This window comes from Esox lucius, chromosome 22 (assembly GCF_011004845.1).
Source record: "Esox lucius isolate fEsoLuc1 chromosome 22, fEsoLuc1.pri, whole genome shotgun sequence".
In the NCBI taxonomy this organism is placed as follows: domain Eukaryota; kingdom Metazoa; phylum Chordata; class Actinopteri; order Esociformes; family Esocidae; genus Esox; species Esox lucius.
In genome coordinates this window covers 7,140,540-7,164,236 of record NC_047590.1, presented here as the reverse complement: position 1 = coordinate 7,164,236, position 23,697 = coordinate 7,140,540, and the positions used below count along the sequence as shown (strand labels likewise).

General features: G+C 47.6%; 1 protein-coding gene across 7 annotated transcripts; it reads right to left on the bottom strand.

The window, feature by feature from the left end:
- Window positions 1–1,464: 1,464 nt before the first annotated feature.
- On the bottom strand, window positions 1,465–22,386 carry als2b (alsin Rho guanine nucleotide exchange factor ALS2 b). Of its 7 annotated transcripts, XM_034289510.1 has the most exons (36): window positions 22,069–22,386; window positions 21,799–21,876; window positions 21,429–21,488; window positions 21,053–21,201; window positions 19,991–20,955; window positions 19,338–19,677; window positions 16,789–16,960; window positions 16,593–16,689; window positions 16,411–16,488; window positions 15,529–15,726; window positions 14,969–15,182; window positions 13,882–14,071; window positions 13,270–13,335; window positions 12,112–12,274; window positions 11,889–12,020; window positions 11,543–11,671; window positions 11,317–11,340; window positions 10,284–10,354; window positions 10,111–10,177; window positions 9,753–9,955; window positions 9,577–9,642; window positions 9,381–9,479; window positions 8,211–8,375; window positions 7,860–8,049; window positions 7,424–7,557; window positions 7,043–7,207; window positions 6,890–6,937; window positions 6,369–6,492; window positions 5,824–5,981; window positions 5,591–5,701; window positions 4,700–4,876; window positions 4,394–4,439; window positions 4,247–4,308; window positions 3,949–4,098; window positions 3,712–3,808; window positions 1,465–3,396 (listed from the first exon to the last, which is right to left on the bottom strand). In XM_034289510.1, exons 3-36 carry the CDS (start codon window positions 21,446–21,448, stop codon window positions 3,358–3,360), a joined length of 5,109 nt encoding a protein of 1,702 aa, XP_034145401.1. In that variant the 5' UTR covers window positions 21,449–21,488; window positions 21,799–21,876; window positions 22,069–22,386; the 3' UTR covers window positions 1,465–3,357. The 7 variants fall into 7 exon arrangements, with proteins under 7 accessions (XP_034145401.1, XP_034145400.1, XP_034145403.1 ...); XM_034289509.1 differs by lacking the exon at window positions 21,799–21,876 and having other exon boundaries at window positions 22,069–22,385; XM_034289512.1 differs by lacking the exon at window positions 21,799–21,876 and having other exon boundaries at window positions 15,011–15,182; window positions 22,069–22,385.
- Between the last annotated feature and the right edge of the window lie 1,311 nt (window positions 22,387–23,697).

Here is a 23,697-nt window from a genome sequence, read left to right as displayed (position 1 = left end):
AGGTAAGGGGTAGCCATGTCATGAAGACATCCCCAATTTGTCTTTTTTTAAATATGTTTGAAAGCAACAGAGAAATTACTCCAGATGAAGACTATATGGTTGCTTCAATTTTAGCATACATATTAGAAAGACCTCAAAAACTATAGATACCACAAAAGTTAAACAAAAACGTAGTGCTGCAATAAGACTAGGTGATTACATTTATAGTTGGAGTGTGGTCAGTCTTCCCAGAGTCTCAAAATAGTGACCTGGGGCCTGGGTCAATCTAATCTCTGTCAACCTAGAACTAAAATCTCTCATCGGATGTTTGATTAAGTTTTGGGCAGGGGTTTATATTGGAACCAGAAAAAAGAGATCCATCCTATCTTTGCAGAGACACACCTTTCCTCCGCATCAAAGTTGTTTACATTTGCAAATTCGTGACTTGTCCAATGTAGTGAAACTAATGCTGCTCAAGATCTCACGCAAACCGTCTTTTCACAACGCCTCTACGCCACCACCTATGTTAAGTACTCTGTCCGCCGGAGATTAGGGACCTCTGAGAGGATACAAAAAATGTCAGAGCAAAAGTTGCACAAGTTGGGGCAAAGCTGTGAACAGTGCCGGCCCTCGCCTTTTTGGGGCCCTAAGCAAACTTTTATTTTGGGGGCCTCTTCTCCCCTAGCGGTCTGGGGCCCCCGGGTGGTCGAGGGCCCTAAGCGACTGCGTATGTCTCTTATGTCTAGGGCCAGCTCTGGCTGTGTCACACATGCCTCGGATGCGTGACACTTGTCTGGCATGAGAGAGACCGGGGAACCTGCTCAAACTCTTTGCGTAGTTTACTGTGGATTTACCAAGGTTTCAGAAAACACGTGGTTGTTGTTGATTTATGATGTAATCTACCTAAATATTTGCTTTTATGTTAACGACAATGTTTTACAGTACCAAGATGATCTGGCTGCACTGTATAAAGCTTTGAAATACACATTTATGTGTTGCTATTCATTTATTGTCATCCCCTGTGTGTCTTGGTACAGATGCAGTATTTTAATTTGACCCAAAATATCACATCATGACAATAATCTGAACAAGTAATATGAATTTTACGGATTAAAAGAGATTTCTTAGGGGTTTATACATTTTTGGTAAAATTAAGACTGACATTTTAAAAACAGTATTTTATCAGCCTTTTCTAATCTTGAGTACTCAAGTATGCATTCCCTTCTGTATAGGAAAATCTCTGCAACAACAGGATAATCCAATTAAAATATGGTATCTGGAAGTATAAAAATGGGACAAAGCTTAGCGGATTGTCACCAGCTAGTGATATTTCCGAAATAGACCTGTAATCTGACAGAAACCAAAGTATCTGCGAACACTGTTTTTATATTACATCGGTTACAATAAAACCCGTACAATCAAATTACCAGGTTGAAGCAAACTTAAGAAAAGGTATCACAGAAGCCTATTGAATCGAAAGGGAGCATTCTTCCAATTGTCATGTTCTTTTATTGCCCATTGTTTACAAGATACATTATTTACATTTGACAAAATGTTGACATCATTGTTCACATTAAAAAAGACAAGACAACACAGCCAATCCTCAGTCTAATGTAACCTGGAAGTACAAGCAGAGGCCTTTCACTTTGACATACTAAAGTTCAAACTGTATCCTTCATAGTCAATGGATCAAATGCTGTAGAAATATCCCATCATGCCACACCAATGGTCTCATGGTTCCGGTGCAAATAGATGCCGATAAATAACCAGAAAGTTCTTAGCCAAAAAAAAGAAAGAAAAATACTGATAAATCTAGGAATGAGCGAACCACACGATCGGATACTAGGTTACAAATTATATTTAAAATAGCAATAAAGCACTGCACAGTCCGTCAAACAGTGAATTAAAAGTTGGAACAACTTGGTCATCCAGATGAGTAATACTGCCCAGATTGGAGATTGTAAAAAATATTCATAAATTTGTTGCAAATATTTTACAGAAAGAATTGCCTTTGGCATACTTCAAATGTAACTGTATAACCACAGGTGAAGATATTCACAAATGTACTTATGACATGACCAGAACACTGGTTGAACAAAGACAGTTTCCACATGGCAGTGATTGCCTTGGTAGGTTGGTAGATACAAATACTATGGAAGAACTCCTTCAACACGACCGGAGAATACCAAACAAATACATATATGGACAATATTGCTTCCCAGTAAGTCTCCATCTGATTTGAGGAAGCTAACATTAATTAACATTTTTAGCACATTAATGTCAATTTTGCTATAGTGTAGAAATACGCAAAATTACCTGAAAGAACCGCTGTGTAACTTACAATAAATACTGTGCAAACAATGGTTAAAAATACCCCCATAAAACACGTGTTGAAAGTCTTCCAGGTGAGATGCACATTAGCTGACACTCAGTTACCTGGGAAACCGTATGGTGCCACAAAACCTCACACCGTCAGTTGCCTGAATGCTAAGCTGTATATTCTGTATTGTCCAGAGCAATTAAAACACTGACATTGCAACTGTATGAACCCGGTGCCACAAGTGCATTTAAAGACTGGAATACAAGTGAGTGCAGGCTAATGGAACCACAGGCGCAAAAACCACGGCGTTGGTCGCGTGAAATCCTTCCCTGTTAAGTGACGTCAACGCTTCAAAGTGATGTAGTGTGACGTCTGGCCCATAAGACAATGATGAAAGCAACCGTTGGCCATGTTGACCTCTTCATGCATTCTGCCGAGGTCCTAGCCTTTTGGGGCCCAAAGCAAAATTTGACTAAATGATGCCAAGATCCGGCCCTGCATACTGTACAAACAAGACGACTCCTTGGCGTTTTAGGTTGGTCCCGGTTGGACCGCAGCATTTCGGTTTCTTTTCACAAGGACTTCCTAACTACTAGTATGTTAAAAGATTAGAAACAGCCAGGCATGAGATGAGAAACAGCCAGTCACATTCCCAACAGTCTACGTTGAGGCTGGTACTCCAATGGCCCTGCCCACATCCCAGTAGGCCGCCTCCCACTACATCTAACAGATTCCTTCATTCAGGGTCTAAGGTGTTAAAGGCTCTGACCAGATAAACAGGCCAAAAGAGCTTCACAGCACCTTGGGCTTACCTTGAGGTCCACATGGTGCATTGGTTAGGACAGGGTGCTTTGAAGTTGGTGTGTGTGTGTGAGTGAGTGAGTGAGTGTGAGAGAGAGGAGTCCTGCTACTGGGGAGCAGATGGACAGTAAGCAGCAGTTTGTCACCGTGACAACCCTGACACATCACTCCAAAGCTCTTCAATCCCTGCCGTCTGATTGGCTGGCTGACGGGCTAGCACTAGAGTGAATAGTACAGAACTGCCCACACTGAGGTCCTTATGTGATCTTCTCATGCTGTATCTGATAGTAACATGCCTGGGGGACAGAGGAAAATAACATGCATTACACACACACACAAACACAACTACAGATGTATTCTTCATGAAACAGAGTGTGTGTGTGTGTGTATGTGTGTAAGAAAATAAATCAAGAAAGGAAACCATTTAAATATATCCGTACAGCCCATTTTAAAATCTGCACTTGGCCTTCGAGTCTAAATGATTGCCTACCCTGTTAAACATTAACATTAAGTGTATTTAAAATCGTTACATTCTGGTTGCATTTGGTTAATATATGCCATAGAATGTTTTCTCTGATAAAGTCTGACAGAGTGTGTGTGTGTGTGTGTACCTTCAGGGTGGTGAACATGATGCCGTGTTCTCCGTGCTGTACACAGGGGTCCATCAGGTCCTCAATCAGACTCACCTCCGACCCCAGGTTTCTGATCCTAAATGAACAAACGCACAAATAGTTCCGTATTTTATTGGAGGTCCGTAGGCTCTTTCCAGAGACTTTGAGGAAAAACCCTGGGTTCCGGCGTATCTCTGAGGAACAGAGAGGCGCGTGTGTGTGCTTTCCTCAGCTCACCGAGCACGCAGCACCACATAAAGGAAGACAGGAAACAGGTCGTCCATTGACCACAGGAAGTTGTCCTTCAGGGATGACATCACTTCCTTTGTGATCTCCTCAAAGGTCAGCTGGATGACCTGCAGCTTGTCCGACGGCGTGAACGTTGTACTGGAAACAAACACACCGTATCAATACACGGTATACCGCGGAGACTTACAGATACACACTGAACGTGAAACATGTCAGACTCATTCACTCACTTCCTTTACTTACTGATGACGACTAGACACGGCTTCTGCTCCGAGTAAAGCCTTACCTGATCTGTTGCAAAGTTTCAGTTGCGGACGCAAAACACGCATCTTTGGTGCTGGACGAGACCTAGAGAAGGCGAGAGGTCAGCGACATGTACCTGGCGGGTCCTGGTATCTAACCCACAGGTGGGGCAACGTTCTACTGCTCATACCTCGGTCTTCTCGCCCAGGACCGGTACTGAAACGGGCCAATACTTCCTGAAAGCAAAGAGACAAACCATTACACGCTACTCCACTTAACCAGGCCAGGTCACTTCTGTAGTTACAGCCTTCCTTTCAGCAGAAAAGTGGCGGCAGAGCGTTTTAATGGAGGAGCGGCGGGCCGGATTTGAACCGGCACTGCAGTTGTACATGTGCATCGGAGGCGGGCGGGCTACACCGCCGGACCACGCTGGGAGGCACGGCGGTGAAAATAACAGAGTGGGTAAACCAGCGAGGAGACGGACGACACTACTCACTGTTGCACTCCGAGGAAGGCCAGCAAGGCCATGTCAGGCTGCTTGTTCAGGCGGAGAACACAGTCCCAGTACACGTCGTCCTCCCTCTCCTTCTCCAGGGCGTAGAGGGTGAACAGCGGAGGGTAGAGACGGGGCAGCAAGACGGGCAGGAGCAGAGCCGAACTGCTCACCACGAGCCTGGAGGGATCACACACGCACACTATTCAGGGGCTCTCTTGTTTTTTCCCAGAAAATAAAAAGTCAATAAAAAAATAAAAAAACAGACATATGCTCTTTTCCATAAATCATATTTTGATCGGTCATCTCATAATCCTCCCTAGTTAGCTAACAACTCACCATCCAATACAACAAATCCATCTTAGAACTGCATTTCAGTTGTGTATCCATCCACCTATCGGACATGTTTTAAGTTCACATAAAACCTACGTGCGCATTTCACAAGCCAAGTTGCGTTTCCAACCAAACACTCTTTCGTAAATTAAATATGTAAACATATTATTCTGACATAATTTACCGCTAAAGCACTTTGTCACATGCGATATTCATTACGTGACTGCGTACTTCTTCAACAAGGCATTAGTAATTGGTAAAACACGTTTCCATTGGCATTTGTTGCATAACCGACTGTGAGTGGATGGAAAATACACCTCTGGCGAATGTGAAGTTTAGGAAATTGAATTGACATTTCAATCAATCAAATTGATTTATAAAGCCCTTTTTACATCAGCAGTTGTCACAAAGTAACTTTTACAAAACACCCGGCCTTAAACCCCAAGAAGCGAAGGTATTAATCAAATAAAAAGGCTTGATGTAAACCTGACTAAGGGGTTCTGCTGAGGGACTATACAGTTTAACCGACAACCAGGCAGGGGGGATTTCCAACAGTCATACCCAGGTTTGGGGGACTCCAGCTGGGTGCCTGTGGATTCCTTCTTGGCCTGGGAGTTAGTGGATGGTTCAGGGATCGCTCCACCCTCCTCCGGCAGATCTGGGAACAGGAACCTGAGAAGAGGCATGTAAACATTACACCGAGTCACATGTGGACGAGACTACACGGATTAAAAAACGGACGGAGGCTTCCGCATGCCAGCCTCGGGCGGAGATAAACACACAAAAACAAACACCTGACGATCTGGAAGATGCGGACCAGGTAGGACATGATCTCGTTGACGGCCTGCTGTAGGAGGCGTCGGTTGGCCCCCACACCCACATAGGTCATCCTGTAGACGGCTACCAGGGTCTCCAGCAGTCTGCCCAGGGGGTGCAGGGGCGTGTCACAGGCCTGGGGCGGGCAGAACATTGAGGAAGAGGTGTCAGGGTTACTTGGGCGCTTCAGAAGTTCTCCACCTGGAAGTACACTAACGAACAGGATTAAATGAACAGATTGAGTTATTCATTATTGATTTGGATTATTCCGCCCTATGTTTAAAGAACACAGCCGGGAAAGGTGTTTCTCAATGACAGTAAATCACATGACGGAACTGAAACAGACAAATCAGTTCATACAGAACCAATGACAAGGGCTCTTGATTCTATAGACCCTATTGAAGGATACGGCTAGTCAAACCACACACACACACACACACACACACACACACACACACACACACACGCGCACAAATTGGTGCCTGGGCCCCATCTGGCGAGTTAGCGAGTCACATGGGGTCACCTTGACAAGGTACTGGCGGATAGTGTGGTACTTCTCCATGGAGAACGGGCCTCCGTGCTGCTGGGGGATGAACTCCAGACTCTCCAGGGTTCTACTGTGACTCCGGCTCAGGTTCAGCTCCGGGCTGCAACGATCACAACCGCTCAGATTACAACCCTGCCCCACCGCAAAGCATTCTCCCTTCCCTTTAACACCGTTTCACACCTGACCGTTACGGTGAGTCGGGCACGAAAGGACCTATAAGCCGATATAACCTGGTAGCTTGGCGGTCAGATGAAGGTGGTTTGATGTTCATGTGACGTTGTAACGGCGACAGGAGGCCGGAGGGATTTGCTGCTCATTTCACCTCTATACGGAGCAGGGTTTTTTGGGGGAAAGAAAGCTCCTTAAACACAAGCCCCTCATGTGACCTGCCTCGGACACGGGTTGGCTGGAGGCCTTGATCTTTGACAATCTGGGTCATGGTCATAGACTTACAATGCAGAGAACTGAAGTCTCAAGCAACCTTTAATTTTTCTTACACTTGCTCATGAATATGCACATTCATCTGTTCTCCCGCATCCTGCAACCTTCAAATAAAAATAAAAAAAGGGTCGAACAACAAAGTTTATCCTGATTATTTGTATTTGTTTTTCGAATGGGAGCTGTCAGGTGTTTTTTATTTGTCTGTCTACCTGTCTCTGTGGTGTCTCCTGCTGGTCGTCAGGGCTACAGCGATGTTCTCCCAGGCCAGTTGGTTCTCCCCCTGGCCCGCAGCCTCACAACCAAGACTCCTCCAGCACTCCTCGAACACAGCCTTCCATTTCTCCTCCGGTCGCACCGCCAAGACGCCCAGCTGACTGGAGGCCGAGGGAATGAGCAGAGGATGTCAACGGTAACGCCGCACGCAGCCTCAACGCGTTCTCAAGGAAGAGCAGAAAACAGATGTACCGACCGCCTCGCCGGCGCTCGCCGAACATGCCACGAAAAAACTAAAAACCCAAATCATTTGTGTTTGGAACGTGCTCGTCGTCCGACCCTTCTGAGAACCGGACACGATGAAACCGTGGACTCACACAACGCGGCTCTTGTCCCGCTCTGACTCGTAGACGCTGGGTTTGAAGTAGGAGCCGCCCACCTTCAGGCCGGAGCCCCACTCGCCGTTGAAGGAGCCCTCGAAGTAGTCTCCGTTAGCCATGGTGAGCACGCCCTGAGGGGGGGGGGGGGGGGTTGACATGTCTTGGTTGGTTAGGTTTAGGGTTAAGGTTCCATTACATCTAGGTAAAGTTTAGGCATAGATTTTAGGCATAGACTTTATTGAGGTTAAGGTTAGGGTTAGATTAGGGTTATGATTAGGTTTAGGGTTAAGATTATTTTCTGGTTCCCATGAGGATAGCCATACAAATGTGTGTGTGTGTGTGTGTGAGGATAAGGAAGTGTGTGTGAGGATAAGGAAGTGTGTGTATGAATGTGTCTGCGCGTGGGTGTGTGCAAGTGTCCCTCCTCAGTCACCTTCCCGTTGAGGGTCCAGTCCTCTGAGAACTCTCCCTGGTAGGTGGTGTTGTCTTCGGACAGCAGCACGCCGGCCCCCTGCATCCGGTTACTGCTGAAGGTCCCCTCGTAGTACAGGCCGAACTGGGTCACCACCACACCCAAGCCCTGCCGCTGGTCCTCCTGCCACATGCCCATGTACTTCTCCCCTCTGGGGGGAAACAGAGTGATTCAGGCCACTAGGCACCGCTGTCGCTGCACGTCCATGTATTCACGTTCACTGTGGTTCGGCGAGGAATAAAAAAACTGATTCCAGATCAGCACGCGCAGTCGGAGAACGCGAAGTAAATGTCGTCAACACTGACGCCGTACCTGGTGATGTCATCGAATACGCCATAGCCTGTTTTCTTGTCGTGCACCCATTGGCCGATGAAGACGCTGGGGGAGGAGGAGTTTAGCGTGCCGCTGCGCAGCATCCCGTGACCGTGACGCATGTTGTCCTGGAAGAAGCCCTCATACAGCTCACCTGAGGCATACCTGCACAGACAGCAGTCACACTGTCAGGATCCACAGCAGTCACACGGTACTACTCCGTGGATCCACAGCAGTCACACGGTACTACTCCGTGGATCCACAGCAGTCACACGGTACTACTCCGTGGATCCACAGCAGTCACACGTACTACTCCGTGGATCCACAGCAGTCACACGGTCAGGATCCACAGCAGTCACAGGGTACTATTCAGTGGATCCACAGCAGTCACACATACTACTCCATGGATCCACAGCAGTCACACGGTACCACTCGGTGGATCCACAGCAGTCACACGTACTACTCCATGGATCCACAGCAGTCACACGTACTACTCCATGGATCCACAGCAGTCACACGGTACCACTCCGTGGATCCACAGCAGTCACACGGTCAGGATCCACAGCAGTCACAGGGTACTACTCAGTGGATCCACAGCAGTCACACATACTACTCCATGGATCCACAGCAGTCACACGGTACCACTCGGTGGATCCACAGCAGTCACACGTACTACTCCATGGATCCACAGCAGTCACACGGTACCACTCGGTGGATCCACAGCAGTCACACGTACTACTCCATGGATCCACAGCAGTCACACGTACTACTCCATGGATCCACAGCAGTCACACGTACTACTCCATGGATCCACAGCAGTCACACGGTACCACTCAGTGGATCCACAGCAGTCACACATACTACTCCATGGATCCACAGCAGTCACACATACTACTCCATGGATCCACAGCAGTCACACATACTACTCCATGGATCCACAGCAGTCACACGGTACCACTCTGTGGATCCACAGCAGTCACACGGTCAGGATCCACAGCAGTCACACGGTACTACTCAGTGGATCCACAGCAGTCACACGGTACTACTCAGTGGATCCACAGCAGTCACACGGTACTACTCAGTGGATCCACAGCGGTCACACGTACTACTCCATAGATCCACAGTGGTCACACAGTCAGATTAACTCCTCAAAAACCCAAATAGACTCACTTGAACGTCCCGAGGCCATGCATCTTGCCCTCTTTCCAGTGGCCTTGATAATGGTCCTTCTTGTTCAGGGTCTTGTTGGGAATTACGTATTCTCCAAAACTGCAGATGTAAAATGTAATTGCAGGAGACTCTGTTATAAAAACACGTCCTTAACCTCTGAACCGATCCATTTTTGTATTGAGTAAGAGCGACTAACCCATCCTCCAGACCGTTCTTGAAGGTCCCTGTGTACATTCGCCCATCAGGCCATTTCACCACACCCCTGGACACACAATGATAGAGCCAGTCAGTTCTCCCTGCTAACCTTTACCATGGAAAACTGGAACCAGCATCGACCAGATCCCGTAGCCCTCCCTCCCCAGCCAGACCCACCTGCCGTTGGGCTTGCCAGCCAGCCAGCGGCCCTCGTATGTGGCGTCCTTCAGACGGCCTTCCTTGTAAAATGTGTAGGAGGCAGTCCGGGAAATGGGAGGCTCCGCCCTCCTCCCCGCCCCTAAGCCTGTGGGTCCCGCCTCTAGTTCCGTGCCAATAATGGCCTGTTCAACCGCCTGGTTGATGAAGCGCAGCCACTTGGCCTGGAAGACAGACCCGGGGGTTTCACCAGAGGCGTAGGCACGGACAGACATCTACACACCACTCGCATCGCCCAACACCACGCGCTTCGTAGACACAGTATGTCCAGCTTTACTGCTCCCGAGTGTCGGGGCCTGGTTAACGGCTTGTGACCTACCTTCTCCATGGGAGAACAGGCTAGCAGGGTGAAGGTCTCCTCAGGTGAGGTCACCTTCAGTCCATACCTGGACAGGACAACACAGCACACGGTTCATGGAAACACAAGGTCAAGACTCAGACTCGGATCCGTCGCATTGGCGAACGGGCATTTAGGGTGACGGAGAAACTCACAGGCCTGTGTTCTCCTCCGGGACGGGCTCGACCCACAGCGTTGCCAACGGGAAGACGTGGTGGGTGGAGAACTGGAGGAAAGGGCAACAGCACACAGACACACTCAGCTTCAACAAACTCGTTCCACTGTCAGGGAGGGGCTAACACGTTCTCACGGCCTGACGGACATGACACAAAGAGAGGGACGGGCGGAGGGGCACGAGGCAGGCCGGGAGACACACGGCACGGGGTGAAACTGACACAGGTCACAAGATGCTCACTACATCATCAAACACTGCTAGCTGGGTGCACTCTAAGGAAGACAGTTGCAGGTCACAGGAAAAGGATCTCCTCGGAGTCGAAGATAAACATAGCAACAAAAAAAGAGAAGGGAAACCTCTTGAGAGAAGTGAATATGAGAAGGTTCATTCTCACAAGGTCTCTCAATCATAACCAAGGCTCTGGGTAGCAAAATCGACGTGGGTCGGACGGGGTCTTAGTTACAACACCGAGGAGACCCCACATGACGTCCTTTAAAACCAATCGTAAAAGCAGAGAGTCAGTGTGTGGCGTGTTGCTTATGGCTTTCCATGACGTCTCGCCACCCGTGTTCAACAAAGTTGGGGGCCGTTACATTGCAGAGCCTTAGTTATTACAGGTATCAGCCTTCCAAACAGTATCCTCCTGAGGCTGGTATCAGAGACCGGGGCGCGCGGGCTTGACTGAGGAGCGGCTGGGCACTGAAGACGTAGAGCATGCGCCGACGGGCTCTGGATGTTCACCAGCGGTTGTGTCAGCTGAAGCCCGGGGCAGAAAGCTGCTCCGCGTGATCAAATCAACAGGGCTTACGCCAGCCGGGTGTTAGTTCACACAACGAGCGCAAATAACAAGGCAGGATGTGTGGGTTTGCGTTGCCGCTAGTTCAAGCTTAGAAGCCGGCGTTTTGTGATTGGCCTCAAGTGCCAATTCGGCAATCCTAAGCCAAGCCCTGGCCACACGGGGGCGCCGCACCGACCTAGGGGTCAGCCTGCACTGGCCGCTGCTGCATACTTACAAAGCTTTTATAGGGAACCACGCCCTGATAGGACAAAGACAAACACGTAACTTCATGGGAGTCAGTCAACACTTGTTGGATACGACAATATGCTTTGAGTTTGTTAACAAAAAAAAGAAAAGAATGAAACAGCGAAATTTGGAAAGCGACAAGGTCAAGGGAGCGAGCCTGGGCTTCCGGTGTGAGAGGTGTCTGCAGGAGACGCCGAGGGGCGGCGCGATTTTACCTGGGCGTGGACGAGGGCGTCGTTGAAGAGGATGAACCAGTTGACGGAGAAGCGTCCGGCGTTCTGTAACATCAGGGTCTTATTGCTGCTCTCACAGACCAGCCGGCGGTGAGGCTTACGCAAGGAATCCTGGACCAGGAAACACCGGGAGAAATGGGATACTAGGTTAAAAAAAGACAACGGGAGATGTTGGGCTGGATAACACACGTTATTCCCAGGTCTGACCACTGGGCCAGTTTGGCTACGGCTCCACAGCAGTGTCTGAAACAACATGCTACAGAGGGCAATGTGAAAACACAACGTGAATCTACCGTTACTGGTTAGGTCACCGGACCAGGGGACTGACCGTCATCTTGCCAGGGAAGCTCTTCCAGAAGTGGTACGTGTATTCTGCCTCCTTCTTCTTCCTCTTCAGATGAAGAGCCAAGGCCTCAAACTTAGAGCAGCCGTCCTGGAGCTTCTGGTACTCCACCGAACTCTGGAGGGAGGACGAGATGAGAAGCGCGTACAGGAAAGTGAGTGTGCGCATGCATGTGTGTGGACCAGAGGTTCCAGAGGTTCGTACGTACCACCTCAAAGCAGGTTCCCAGTTTGAGCAGAAGCCTGCCGTATTCGTGAAGGTGTCTCATGGGAACGTAGAACAGCGCCACCAGCAGGTCACTCAGGGGAATGTTCTCTTCGCTGGACTCAGCCAGGCGCAGCAACAACTCTGGACTCTTCCCAAAGAAATCTCTGAGCAACGGAAGACAAGATGGAGGAGGACAGGGACGGAGGTGAGAGGAGAAATGGAGGGTTACAGTACACCTCGTGGAAAGTTTTTTTGTGGCGCATCTTTGCAAATTTGAGTAAAATTCCAAGCACATTCAGTGATTTGTTCAACACTTGATGTCTCATTACGAAACCACCACCACCACGCAAATATTGGTGTTTTTTCTGGAGATTATTTTGTTTTAAGATTGACTGCTGTTTTAGACTTCCTTCTGGGTAATGTAGGCTCTGTTCAGGATTGTGTTTTGTGGATACATTTTTGAATATGTCCACACTGTGAGCAAAGAGAGCGTTGCTAGGAAGTAAGACAGCCACATGCTGCCATTTTGCCTATAAAGTAACCCGCACCCAGAAAACAATTACCAGTATGGTTCAGACATTTCAGCAAGTCTCGCTAACAAAGAAATTCAAATGAATCGAGTGGAATCTATTAATAGCACGAGCCCTAGCAAGAATGTTAATTCAGCCCCTCTAGGTTGAAGCCTTTCAGAGGAACAGGCACACCAGGTTTGAGATTAGCATCTGAGTAACTGTGCAAGTTTACTCATAGTGCTACATTGGTGACGGGACAAAAAACCTTTAGAGTGTTGATTTATGCTCTCCAATGCGGTTGCAGGTTAATTCAATTTTTCCCTTGGTTGTAAACTTTCCTGGATCATTTTTGTTATTCTGTATTTTTTTTTATTACATTGTAAAATGCTTTAATTCCCCTTTAATTCTTGTCTGAAAAACATGAAGCTTATAAAACTGAGAATATAATAAGAAGTAAATCTTCCCTTTCCAACTACAAACCGAACTAGTAGCATTAAAGAGGAATTCTCTGACAGGCTCAGGTAATGAGTACATACAGGCCAAGGTCAAATGGGCAAGATAAAGAACAGATAACGAACAAGCAAGTGGTGTGGCACAATAAGCTATGCCTGCCAGATGCCCAGCTGGGCACGGGGGGGGGTACTCACAGTGAGGGCTTGGTCAGAGCCTGGAAACCCCCCATAACCAGGAAGTTACCCACTGAGCAGCAGTACCTGGCAGAGAAAGGAAAAGGAGAGGAGGGGAGAGGATAACTCAATAGTTGGGTGTGTGTGTGTGTGTGTGTGTACCCGAGGAGGTGTGTGTGTGTACCCGAGGAGGTGTGTGTGTGTGTGTGTGTGTGTGTGTGTGTGTACCCGAGAAGGTGTGTATAATGATGATTCAAAACCAGAAGTCCTCACAAATAAAGTAACGTATGACAAATCACTCAAAAAGTGAGGACATCTCAAAAAACTAAATAGAAAAATTAGGTTGTTATTGTTAATCAATATCTCTTAAATTAAGGTTTATGTCTTATGCAACGACAATAGAGATTTGTTCATTTGACTTCTTATTAATACGTGGAACCTTCAAGTTACAAGTGATTCCTGAAGGATGTACTGGTCCCGTCACAACTCTGTGGACGTCACCCTCAGAGTTTCCTCAGAAACGTGTGACCAATGAGGGCACTCGAAGCAAGTGTGTAGTAGGGTGGGGCTACTTTGATGTTGACAGAATGTATGTGTGTGTGGGCGTGCGTGCGTTTATCCAACGGTACATACTCGTTGTATGTATCCAGGAAAAGGCTGGCATGTTCCAGCATTACCAAGCTTTTAACCTCTCGGCCTCGGCGCAGGTTGGCAGTGAGGGAGGCAGAGTGCTGGCCAGTGAGGTGACCCAGGCGGCTGAAACACCTAGCTAGGTGCTGCAGCAACACTGTGGATACTGGGCCCAGAGCTGCACTCAACGTTTCTGTGGGGTGAACAGAGCACACACACATACACACGCACACATACACACGCACACATACACACGCACACAGCTGTAAGTGAAAACACTATGTGACAGAAAACAGCTACGCCACAGAGGTAATCTAAAAAAGAATAAAATAATTTTAAAAATCCTACCCATGACTAAAGCTAACCAAAGGGCTACTGATTACCTAGCCTCTATGGTAAAGTGAGGAAAGGTACCCATCCACAAGACATCCTCTCTCTGGCAATGCAGTATCAGTGTTTTAAGTTGGCTAAATAAATAGCTAGCTAGCTCCAAAAATAGATCAGCTACCCAGGTTATGACCAATATAAAAATTCTAACATAATACAGACAAACATTCCCAAACTGCAGGAAGCTGCGATGTAGTGATGACACCTATTTATTTGACTACAAAGCGATATATTGGTGAATTATGTTAATCATCCATTGAAATCTATTAATCTGTTCAGCAAAAAAGCTTTATGCGACTTCAACGGATGCTGAGCCAAATAGAACCTATATGTATTTGACATAAAGACTGTTTGCTTCATGTCTGCAAATGCTTTCAGTTCCACTGAGCAAAAAGTGGTCTCAACTGAATTCAGTACTCTGATGTTGTGGAAAAAATACATTTTACAGATTATTTTAAAAGTATGCTTTAGGGCAGGCCATTTGAAGTGAATCCATATTATTATTTATTTTTTTAAAACACATGGCCAACTACCATATTGAAACAAATTCCTATCTCCCTCTCCAACAAGGCTTGCCAAACTCATGGAACTTTCTCAAAATCCTCTGGTTTTCTAGAAATCCCGGGTTGGAGTCTTCCGACCAGCATTACTACAACACCGCAGAATTTCAGGAAAGTTGCTGGAATTTTGCAACCACAACTACCTCTGACCCATGGCCTCTGTCCAGGGGAGCTGTAGTTCTCACCCAGGTCCAGAAGGGGGCGTATTATCTGGCACTTCATAGAGCTCAGCTTGCAGTAGAACTTCCTCTCGGCTGCGGCCAACTCGTAGAGACAGGCGACGAATCCCATGACATTGCAGTCGGTTAGAGCTACACAGGTCTGGCCTCCGGCAAACACCCCCCCGACGAAGCCCAACTAAAACACAGACAGATAGAAAACACACACACACACACACAGGACATCATTACTACAGTAAATGAAAAATAACATTACCACAGCACTTTGACAGTTTACCATTCCCCATAGAAATAAGAGGCGGTTTTCAGTGTAAAGGTAAAAGGTACAACCGGGGGAAAGGGTAGAATTAGGGTTTGGTATGGGTTTAGAAGGTAGGGGGAGGTTTTTGAGGTTAGGGTCTGGGAAGACGTTACGCACTCTGGGGAATATTTCACCACATTCGACACGAGGGAGGGATTCCCACCCAGCTGCCAACGAGCACCTCACTCAGTAATAACGTGCGGCAATGTGGTCCGCCACTCACGTTCATGCAGAAGGGGAGCAGTACAGGCTGCTGTGTGTAGCTGTGGCCTCCCGGGTGCTCCTGAGGCATCTCCTGCTCCCCCTCTCTGACTTGCTGTCCACTGTAGTACAGGATGGGTTGGTAACAGTCGCCGTCTGCCAGGAGGAGGGTATGATGCTCTCCGGCACTGATGTCCCACACACGGATCCCTTCTGACAACTACAGGGACCACAGGGGGGGACGAACAGGACCGGTCAGACATATCAGGTCAAAAAAACGCCTCAAACACCACAACCACAGGCTTTACTCAAGTATTAACATTTAGTCCTGTGTTTGGGGTTACTATGTGGAGCTTGTCACCCTGTTGAAGGGCTTTAATTGCTTTTGCAGAGTTTCTTCAAGTATATGACCAATCCACTAAGATCCATTTTCCAATGTGTTTTCACATCCCATAATGTATATATCGTTTTTAGACGGACAAAGATAAATAGATAACAAAAGTGCTGGTGGGTAAACAGTCCTGAAATCAAGGGTGCCAAAAATTGGGAATTTAGGGAATACATTTATAATTCAATAAATTTTGGTTGATTCCCTTGAATTTAATAGCTAATTAGCTGTGTTGACATTATCAGTGGTGCCTAATTGCAATTATAAAGTGGTTACCAACACAACGATAGCTGTAAAAAGTACTGTGATGTCATACCAATTGTATATGGTCTCATTCAACGGCTATCAGCCAATCAGGACTCAAAGCAACCAGTTTATAATTCTAAATATAGCACTGTGTTCTAGGTCAATCGGTGTATTTATACATGTATAAAAATAGCGCTTTGAAACGGGTGAGTGTGTGCAAACACGACAGGTTTGGTGCCGTTGCGACAGCAGAACCAGTGATGTCATCACCTTGGCCAGGCGTGGGACGGTGGTAGGCGCCTCCATATGTCCCAGCTGACCAGAACCGTTACAACCCCAGGAGAAGACCTGCAAAACACGCACACGCCATGAGAAACCGCCCCCCCACGTGGAACCCAGTGACAGACACAGAGGATGGGGAGTGTGTGTGTGTGGGGGGGGGGCATAGTGACCTGGGACTGGGTGGTCAGGGCCAGGGAGTGACGGGCCCCAGCCTCCACACGGACCACCTCCTTACTGCTCAGACACTTGATGCACAGCGGCTGTGGCCTGAAACCAGAGACAAGACCTGGGTCACATCAACAACCAGGAGTCAGGAACGGTGGGGCTGGTCCATTTTGTGGGAGGGGGGGGGGGGGGGGCACTGACCTGGCGAGGTTGTCCCCATGTCCCAGCTGGCCTTCGTCACCTCGGCCCCAGCTCCACACCTCTGTCTGCAGGGAGGGGAGAAGGTCCCCCGCCTCTGGGACCCCGCCCACGGGGGTGAGGGGCACCGGTCGGACCCGGGCCCGGCTGGACCGCCGCAGCAGCCTGGGGGACACTGAGTGGAGGCAGACGGATGTGGTTCTGTGTGACTGGGTTGACGTTACGGATTCGTTCCTCTCTCCGTTTCACAGGCCAGTTAAAACACACATCACTGGTCTATTTGTGGAACTACAGTGCTGTTCAGAAAAGCACACACACCCCCGGTTAATTTGACTTTCCTATCAAGACTGAAAACATCAGCCTAATTCGACTAACACATAATACTGACCAATATGCACTTGGCACCGTTTACTTGGTAAAATCCACACAGCAATTACATTTCCTTGGCACCACTCCTACTTACATAATCCAATTAAAAAGGGCCAACACTTTAATCCCTGGATTGAAACAGGTGCCAAATATACAACAATCCCAACAAAGTAACTTGTAGGGTCCAGCCCTACATGAAGATAAACAATGTGGTATGGTTCGTTCTTCACCATACAGGGATGTGGTATATTGTACGTGCTCACTATTACTCTCTGAGAGCTCTCAGAATAAAAGGTTGTTGAAACTCATGACTCCGAGGGGGGAGTTACTGGATTATTTGAAATCAATCATTCCACCATCCGACAGATAATCTACAAATGGACAACATTCCCGATCACTGGCAGCCTATGACAGGCCATCCCAAACACTCTGCCTCGGAGTTGACCCACGTCTTTCAGCACCGTTCGAAGAGCCCAAAACAACATAAAGGCATCAACGTAGACATTTCTTTCCACGGTCCAAGTGTCAGAAAGGTGACAGTCGGCCAAGCACACTAAACGGGAGCTCAGGAAGGAAGAGGCCTCTTCAAAATAGAACATAAATGCATGGCTGAAGGATTTAGACAACACTTAGGTGAAGAACAAGATCAATAGAGTGGTACATGGACTCTGGACAGAAGAGTCAAGGGTGGAGTTGCTGGCTCACAACGTCAGGCAGAGCGGAATACTGCCCTTGAACGGCAAAACTGAACACCGAACGGAAATCACGGCGGCTATGGTATTATGGTGTAGATCTTCTGTTCTGCCTCAGGGCCTGGCCAGCTTGCCATCATTGAGTCAACCATGAATTCAACCAGAGATTGCCAGTCCTCACTCCAGTATCCACGACTTGAGGAGAATTTTACCAAAAATGCATTTTGCAATAGGTAAATGGCCCGAAACACTCAAGCATATGCACAACAATATTGCTCTAAAATACTAAATTGAGGTTTATGGAATAGCCATGTTAAAACCCAAAATGTTTTCCTATTCTAATTCTAAATTCAAATACCTTCTTAGTTGAAGCAGTTCTATGAGGAAGAGTGGGCATAACTGCATCCCAGTCATTTTACAACACTAATAGACAATTACAAGAAAGGCCTACGTGAAGCAAATCCTGGCAAAGAGGCAATACCAGCTATAGAAGGGGCGAGTGTTCATGTTCTCTCTGTACAAGGAGATTGCATCTCGTTTTATTCTTGTTAAAAAATATATTTAGAAATTGTACTTCTCTGTGTTATTCGATAAATTAGGTTTCCGTTCTCTGTCAATAGTTTAAATAATGAAATGAAATACCATAACGTCTTTCCAAAATGGGATGTAGGATGTCCAAATATGTGTAAAAAAAAAACATTTGTGAACGTCAGGCCCTAAAATAGCAGAGAAACAACTCCCACAGCATCAAGGTGCCGAGTCACTGGAACCAGTCAGTCAGATTCTGAAGCACGGGAAGGTTATGTGAGGGCGGGTTAATGAGGACAGACAGAGACAGGACTGAGGACGAGTGGGTTGGTGGTTTCTGCTGAGACCCATCCGGTCCCCCACGGAGAGAGCCATCTGACAGCCCAGAGGAGAGCCACTAAAAGCAGAGAGCAGAGAGGTGTGCGTCACCCAGGCTACACAGGAAGCTAGAAACACATCCTCAAGTTCAGCCTGTGGTGACAACAGTTCTGGACTCCTCCGCTTCTGGGGCACATGCCCTCTGACTGGGTCTCAGTTGATTATGAGGGCCACACCTCCTTAACACACTCATTAACACACTCTCGCTTCCTCAGATCCGGCCCTCCCTCGCTCAAAGAACCTCTCTGGTTAATTCAGTTTAAATACGGCCTCAAATTCCTCCACGACTCAGCGCTTTCATCGCCAAAGCATCACAACCATTTAGTGACTGGAAGCCACAGAACTTGCACGTGTGAAGGCGACAAAAGAGCAATGTGCGCGCCACTGTGCACGCAAATGCACACACGTGCACCCTCGAGACAACTGCGTGCGTCAAACACTGGACAAACTAGCTACTGACAGGGGGAGGCTCGACAAGTTCACATGCTGGAAGATCGGGCCGACACACAAACAGTAGACACGCACGCTTCCTCAAGTCAGTACAAGAGCAGGATGAGTAGGTCAAAGGTTGAGCAGCCTATCTACCCTGGGAGAAGAGTCCGGGCAGAGAGAGACGTCGACTCAGGCCTTCTGCCTCCTCCTCACGGATGTCCCCGGTGCTGCAGCTCTTCTTCCCCTGCATGGACTCCTCCGCTGGGCCTCCTGGAAACCCTCCGGGTAGCCCCGGGACACCCCCCACGCCTGGGTAGTAGTAGTTAATCATCTTCTTGAGGGACAGGGCCTCGTAGGTGGACGCCACTCTCTCCCCGACAGCCGAGGCGCAGGACGACACCAGGCTGTTCAGGCCAGAGCTGCTGGTCGTCACTGGCAACGACACCCCGGGGGTGAGGTCGGAGGTCAGGTGGTCAACGCCATCTGATGGCGGCTGAAACACACAAAAGGTTAATTAGACAAAAAAAAATTATAAGAAATGAGTGCCATTATAATGAGAGTATTTTTAATTGGGCGTCTCACAAGATGAATCCCAGCTTATATAAAAAAATATATATAAATAATATAAATAAATAAAAACTTGTCAATGTCCATTTATATTTGGGGGACCTTTATCTTTTGAATGATTGAATGGATTCAAATAGATTTGCCACAGTTTGACCGTTTCAACATTAAAAAAATGCAGAATCCTCAACTAACACCTCCGCCAGTGCCATGGGCTTGAGCATCAACAGGTTACCCCTAACCTGCAAAGCCGCACTCCCAATGCTCATCTTGGCGGTCTCCTTGGCCAGAGCAGAGTCAGAGAGTTTCTTCAGATACTCCTTCACAGCCTGTTCATCGGGGTAGGGGGGGATTTGGGACCCTGTACCCCCCACGCCGGAGTGCGTCCCCGTGGCGGACGTGTCGGAGCCTGTGGTGGGAACCGCTTCCCCATTTGGTGCCACGGTCTTCTCTCTCTCAGTGTCTATGTCTCCTGCACTCGAGGGAAGGGGCCCCGGCGCCGTGGGAGAGGTAAGGGGGGCCTCTGAAGTGGTGCTCGGGGGCACTTGAGGCGGCGACCCCCCAGGGCCCAACCTGGCCTCCCCCAGCATGTCCACCATTACGGGGCAGTAGTGACTATCGGAGATGATGACGTGGTCCTCCTTGTCCGTCATGGTGTAGAGCAGCTGATTGCACCGGCCGCATTTGTCCGGAGGGGGTCGGCGGGCCTCCTGTGATGGTAGACAGCGGACCAGGGCCAGGCTGTGGAAGGCCCCGCAGGCAACCTGAAGGACGTGCCTGCCCGCCAGGTGCTCCACTTTCTGGGGCTTCCACGTAGGGAACGTGGTGGTGACCAGGCCCAGCTGGCAGCCGCTGCCCCAGGCCCACACCTCATGCTGGGCGGAGAGAGCCAGGGTGTGCTGCTCCCCACACGCCAGCTCTAAGACCCGGACCATCTGGGGGGGGCTGGTGTCCGGCTCCAGGACCGCGACAGGAGTGGGGTTGGGGACCACGCTGAGGCTGGACAAGCCACACTGGCCGTGGGTGTTCTCGCCCCACATGTGGACCCCTCCGTCCTCGGTCACCGCCCCGCTGTGGAAGCTGCCCGCCACCACGGCAACCACGCGCTGGCCACCAAGGGCATTCTCCAGGACCGGATTCAGAGGCCCTGCCTCAGACACCTGGCTCTGTTTCCATGGCAATTTGCCAAAGCTGTACACCTGCCCACCTAATTACATCACAAAACAAGATAAAAGCTATTAGAGGAAGGTCTCTCAGAAAGGATCGGTAGAACATTTAAATCAGCATATAAAACCCAGCTTTACCGTCCACCAGTAGTACCCCATGCCGTGTCCCCAGGGCAGCCTGCAGCACAGGCCTAGGCAGGAGCACTTTCTCTGGGGTGACACTGCAAGAGTAGCCCTTCCAGATGTAGAGCAAACCTCGCTCCCCAGAACTTTCCTTCGGACCAGAGCTAGGCAACACATGCGCACACACAGGTCATGGATTCGGAAAACAATCTCACTAACAGGACAGTCATTGCTTTTGATCAACAGGGACCAAACATCGCCTCAAACACAAAATAGCGGTATCAGAGAAACAATTACAGCTTTGTGAGAGCAAGTAAATAAACTGACATCGCGTGTCATATGACGATCACGTTTACGCACAACCAACACACAGCCTCCTGAAGCTACACACCTTTTCCTCTGGGAATCCATTACTGAGATGTGTCCATGTCAAGGGTGATGATCATTGTCCCTGGTGAAATTAGAGTTCTAGATTTAGCCCGGTATTATAAGATGGTGAATAATTACACAAAACAACCAGCGTAGATAATTGTATACTGGTAGCAAGGTAGTGACTCCAACATAAACAGCATGAGATAGTAAGCAATAACTTGTTGACACTGGGGAGCAATGTTCTTTTCTTGGTTAACCTGGCCAACTGTCAATAATGACGTGCTAAATAGCCGCCCATATTTAAGCAGCCAGTTAGTAACTGTACTGTAGCTATTCATTTTACAATATATTGACTACTTTTTGTCAAACGTCAAAAGGCTTTGTCGTACCTTGCACAAAACGATGACCGAACGATGATTCATTTATACCATAAATATCAGGCGTTAGATGATACAGATGACGTGATGCTATCAACAGAGTATAGTTAGCTACATTCGCTAGCTACAGTATTTTTATAACGTACATTAAAGCCACACAAGTAACGATATTTCGCATAACATTGAAGTTAGCTGGCATATTTAGCTAGCTATATGAGTTCCACACCGGAACTGACACACCGAATTGATGTAGAGTCTGATAAACAGTTCTCGGTAACTTACCGGTCCCTTGACAATGTCTATATCCTCACTAAACAAGTGTAAAATGTAGCTAGCTACAGTGACTGAGTCAGCTTTTCAGGCACTTTCGCTTTTTGTTGCTATGTGAAGCTAGCCACAATAACGATTAGCCACAATAGTGGCACTTGATTTGCGATATGCCTTCAACATAAAGTTCCCAATCTGAAATAATGCAAATGCATACATAATAGTGAAACCATGCTATATTAGTACTAGAAAATACTCAGCAAATGTACAATGCTTGCTGTTATATAAAATATATGATGCGCAGTACAGCACACGACGATCTGCCCCGGCCTCTGGTAAAGCAACCCTGCACTTTTCAACTGCCTAGTGTCAGGTAGTTGAAAAGTGCAGGGTTTGGGCAGTTCGGGACTGAGAATGATTTATTCAACTTCGTCTTCGACTAGCCATCCAACTGTGCGTCGTGCTTTATTGTGCACTACTGTGTGTAATGTGAAACGCTATTACATGGACACGCACCACTGCATTGCAGGGACAAGATGAGATGCTCTCATATGCGTACGCGTGCTGAGTTTTCAGCAGGTTTTATTCGTTTGATCTTGAAAGCATGAAAATAAAAATCATCACATTTTCCTGGAGCAGTGGCAGTATGGAGTCGGGGCCACACTGTCCATGGCAATTTATATGGTTACACACTGTAACAACCTGGCATTCACAGGTATTATTACCACCTAAGTACCCGCCAATTGAAAACACTGCTATGGGGACCACAGGCAGGGTATCTGGTCTGTCACAAACCAACGGATTGGCTCAAGCACATTAAGAAGAAAAGAAAGTCCACAAATTAACTTTAATAAGGCACACGTCTTAATTGAGGTGCATTCTAGGTGACTTCCCCATGAAACCGGTTGAGAGAACGTGGAGTGTGCAAAGCTGTCATCAAGTTAAAGTGTAGTTACTGTGAATAATCTACAATATGTAATGTATTCTAAACTTTTTAACACTTTTTTGGTTACTACATGACCATATGTGTTATTTCACAGTTTTAATGCCTTCACTATTATTCTGCAATGTGGAAAATAGTACTAATAATTAAATACCCTTGAATGAGTAGGTTTGGCCGAACCTTTAACTGGTACTTCATGCCCTGAATGCAATTCTAATGTCTACTAAATCCACAGTGAGTTGAACTGATTTTAACTATTATATTTTAATTAAATTAGACATTTTATAAATGAATTTTCTATCACAGAAATATTTACCATTATCCAGTCCAAATATGGAGTGATTTTACATTTGTTAACTTTTGCATCACTCACAATTGGCAACATTTATTTTGAAGGCAAATCGAAATTCTATAGTTGTAGATAATCCTTATTGTGGCTCACTTCACATTGGTATTGTTGAACGGAAGCCGAGAGCGCACAGTGTTGTCTTTAATTAGCCAGTACATTTTCATAATGCATCCTTATATCGACTCTCTGAAGTAATTTGCCCAATTTGAGTTCAATATTTGTGTTTTTGGTCAGTGCGTGCCAATGTTGAGGTTATGTGTCAAAGATGGAAAAACATTTCCAGGTGTGCAAGGTGCGGATTTCTATATTCTCCTAGATTCATTCAAAACGTGGTTAGCCACGTTCAAGGAGC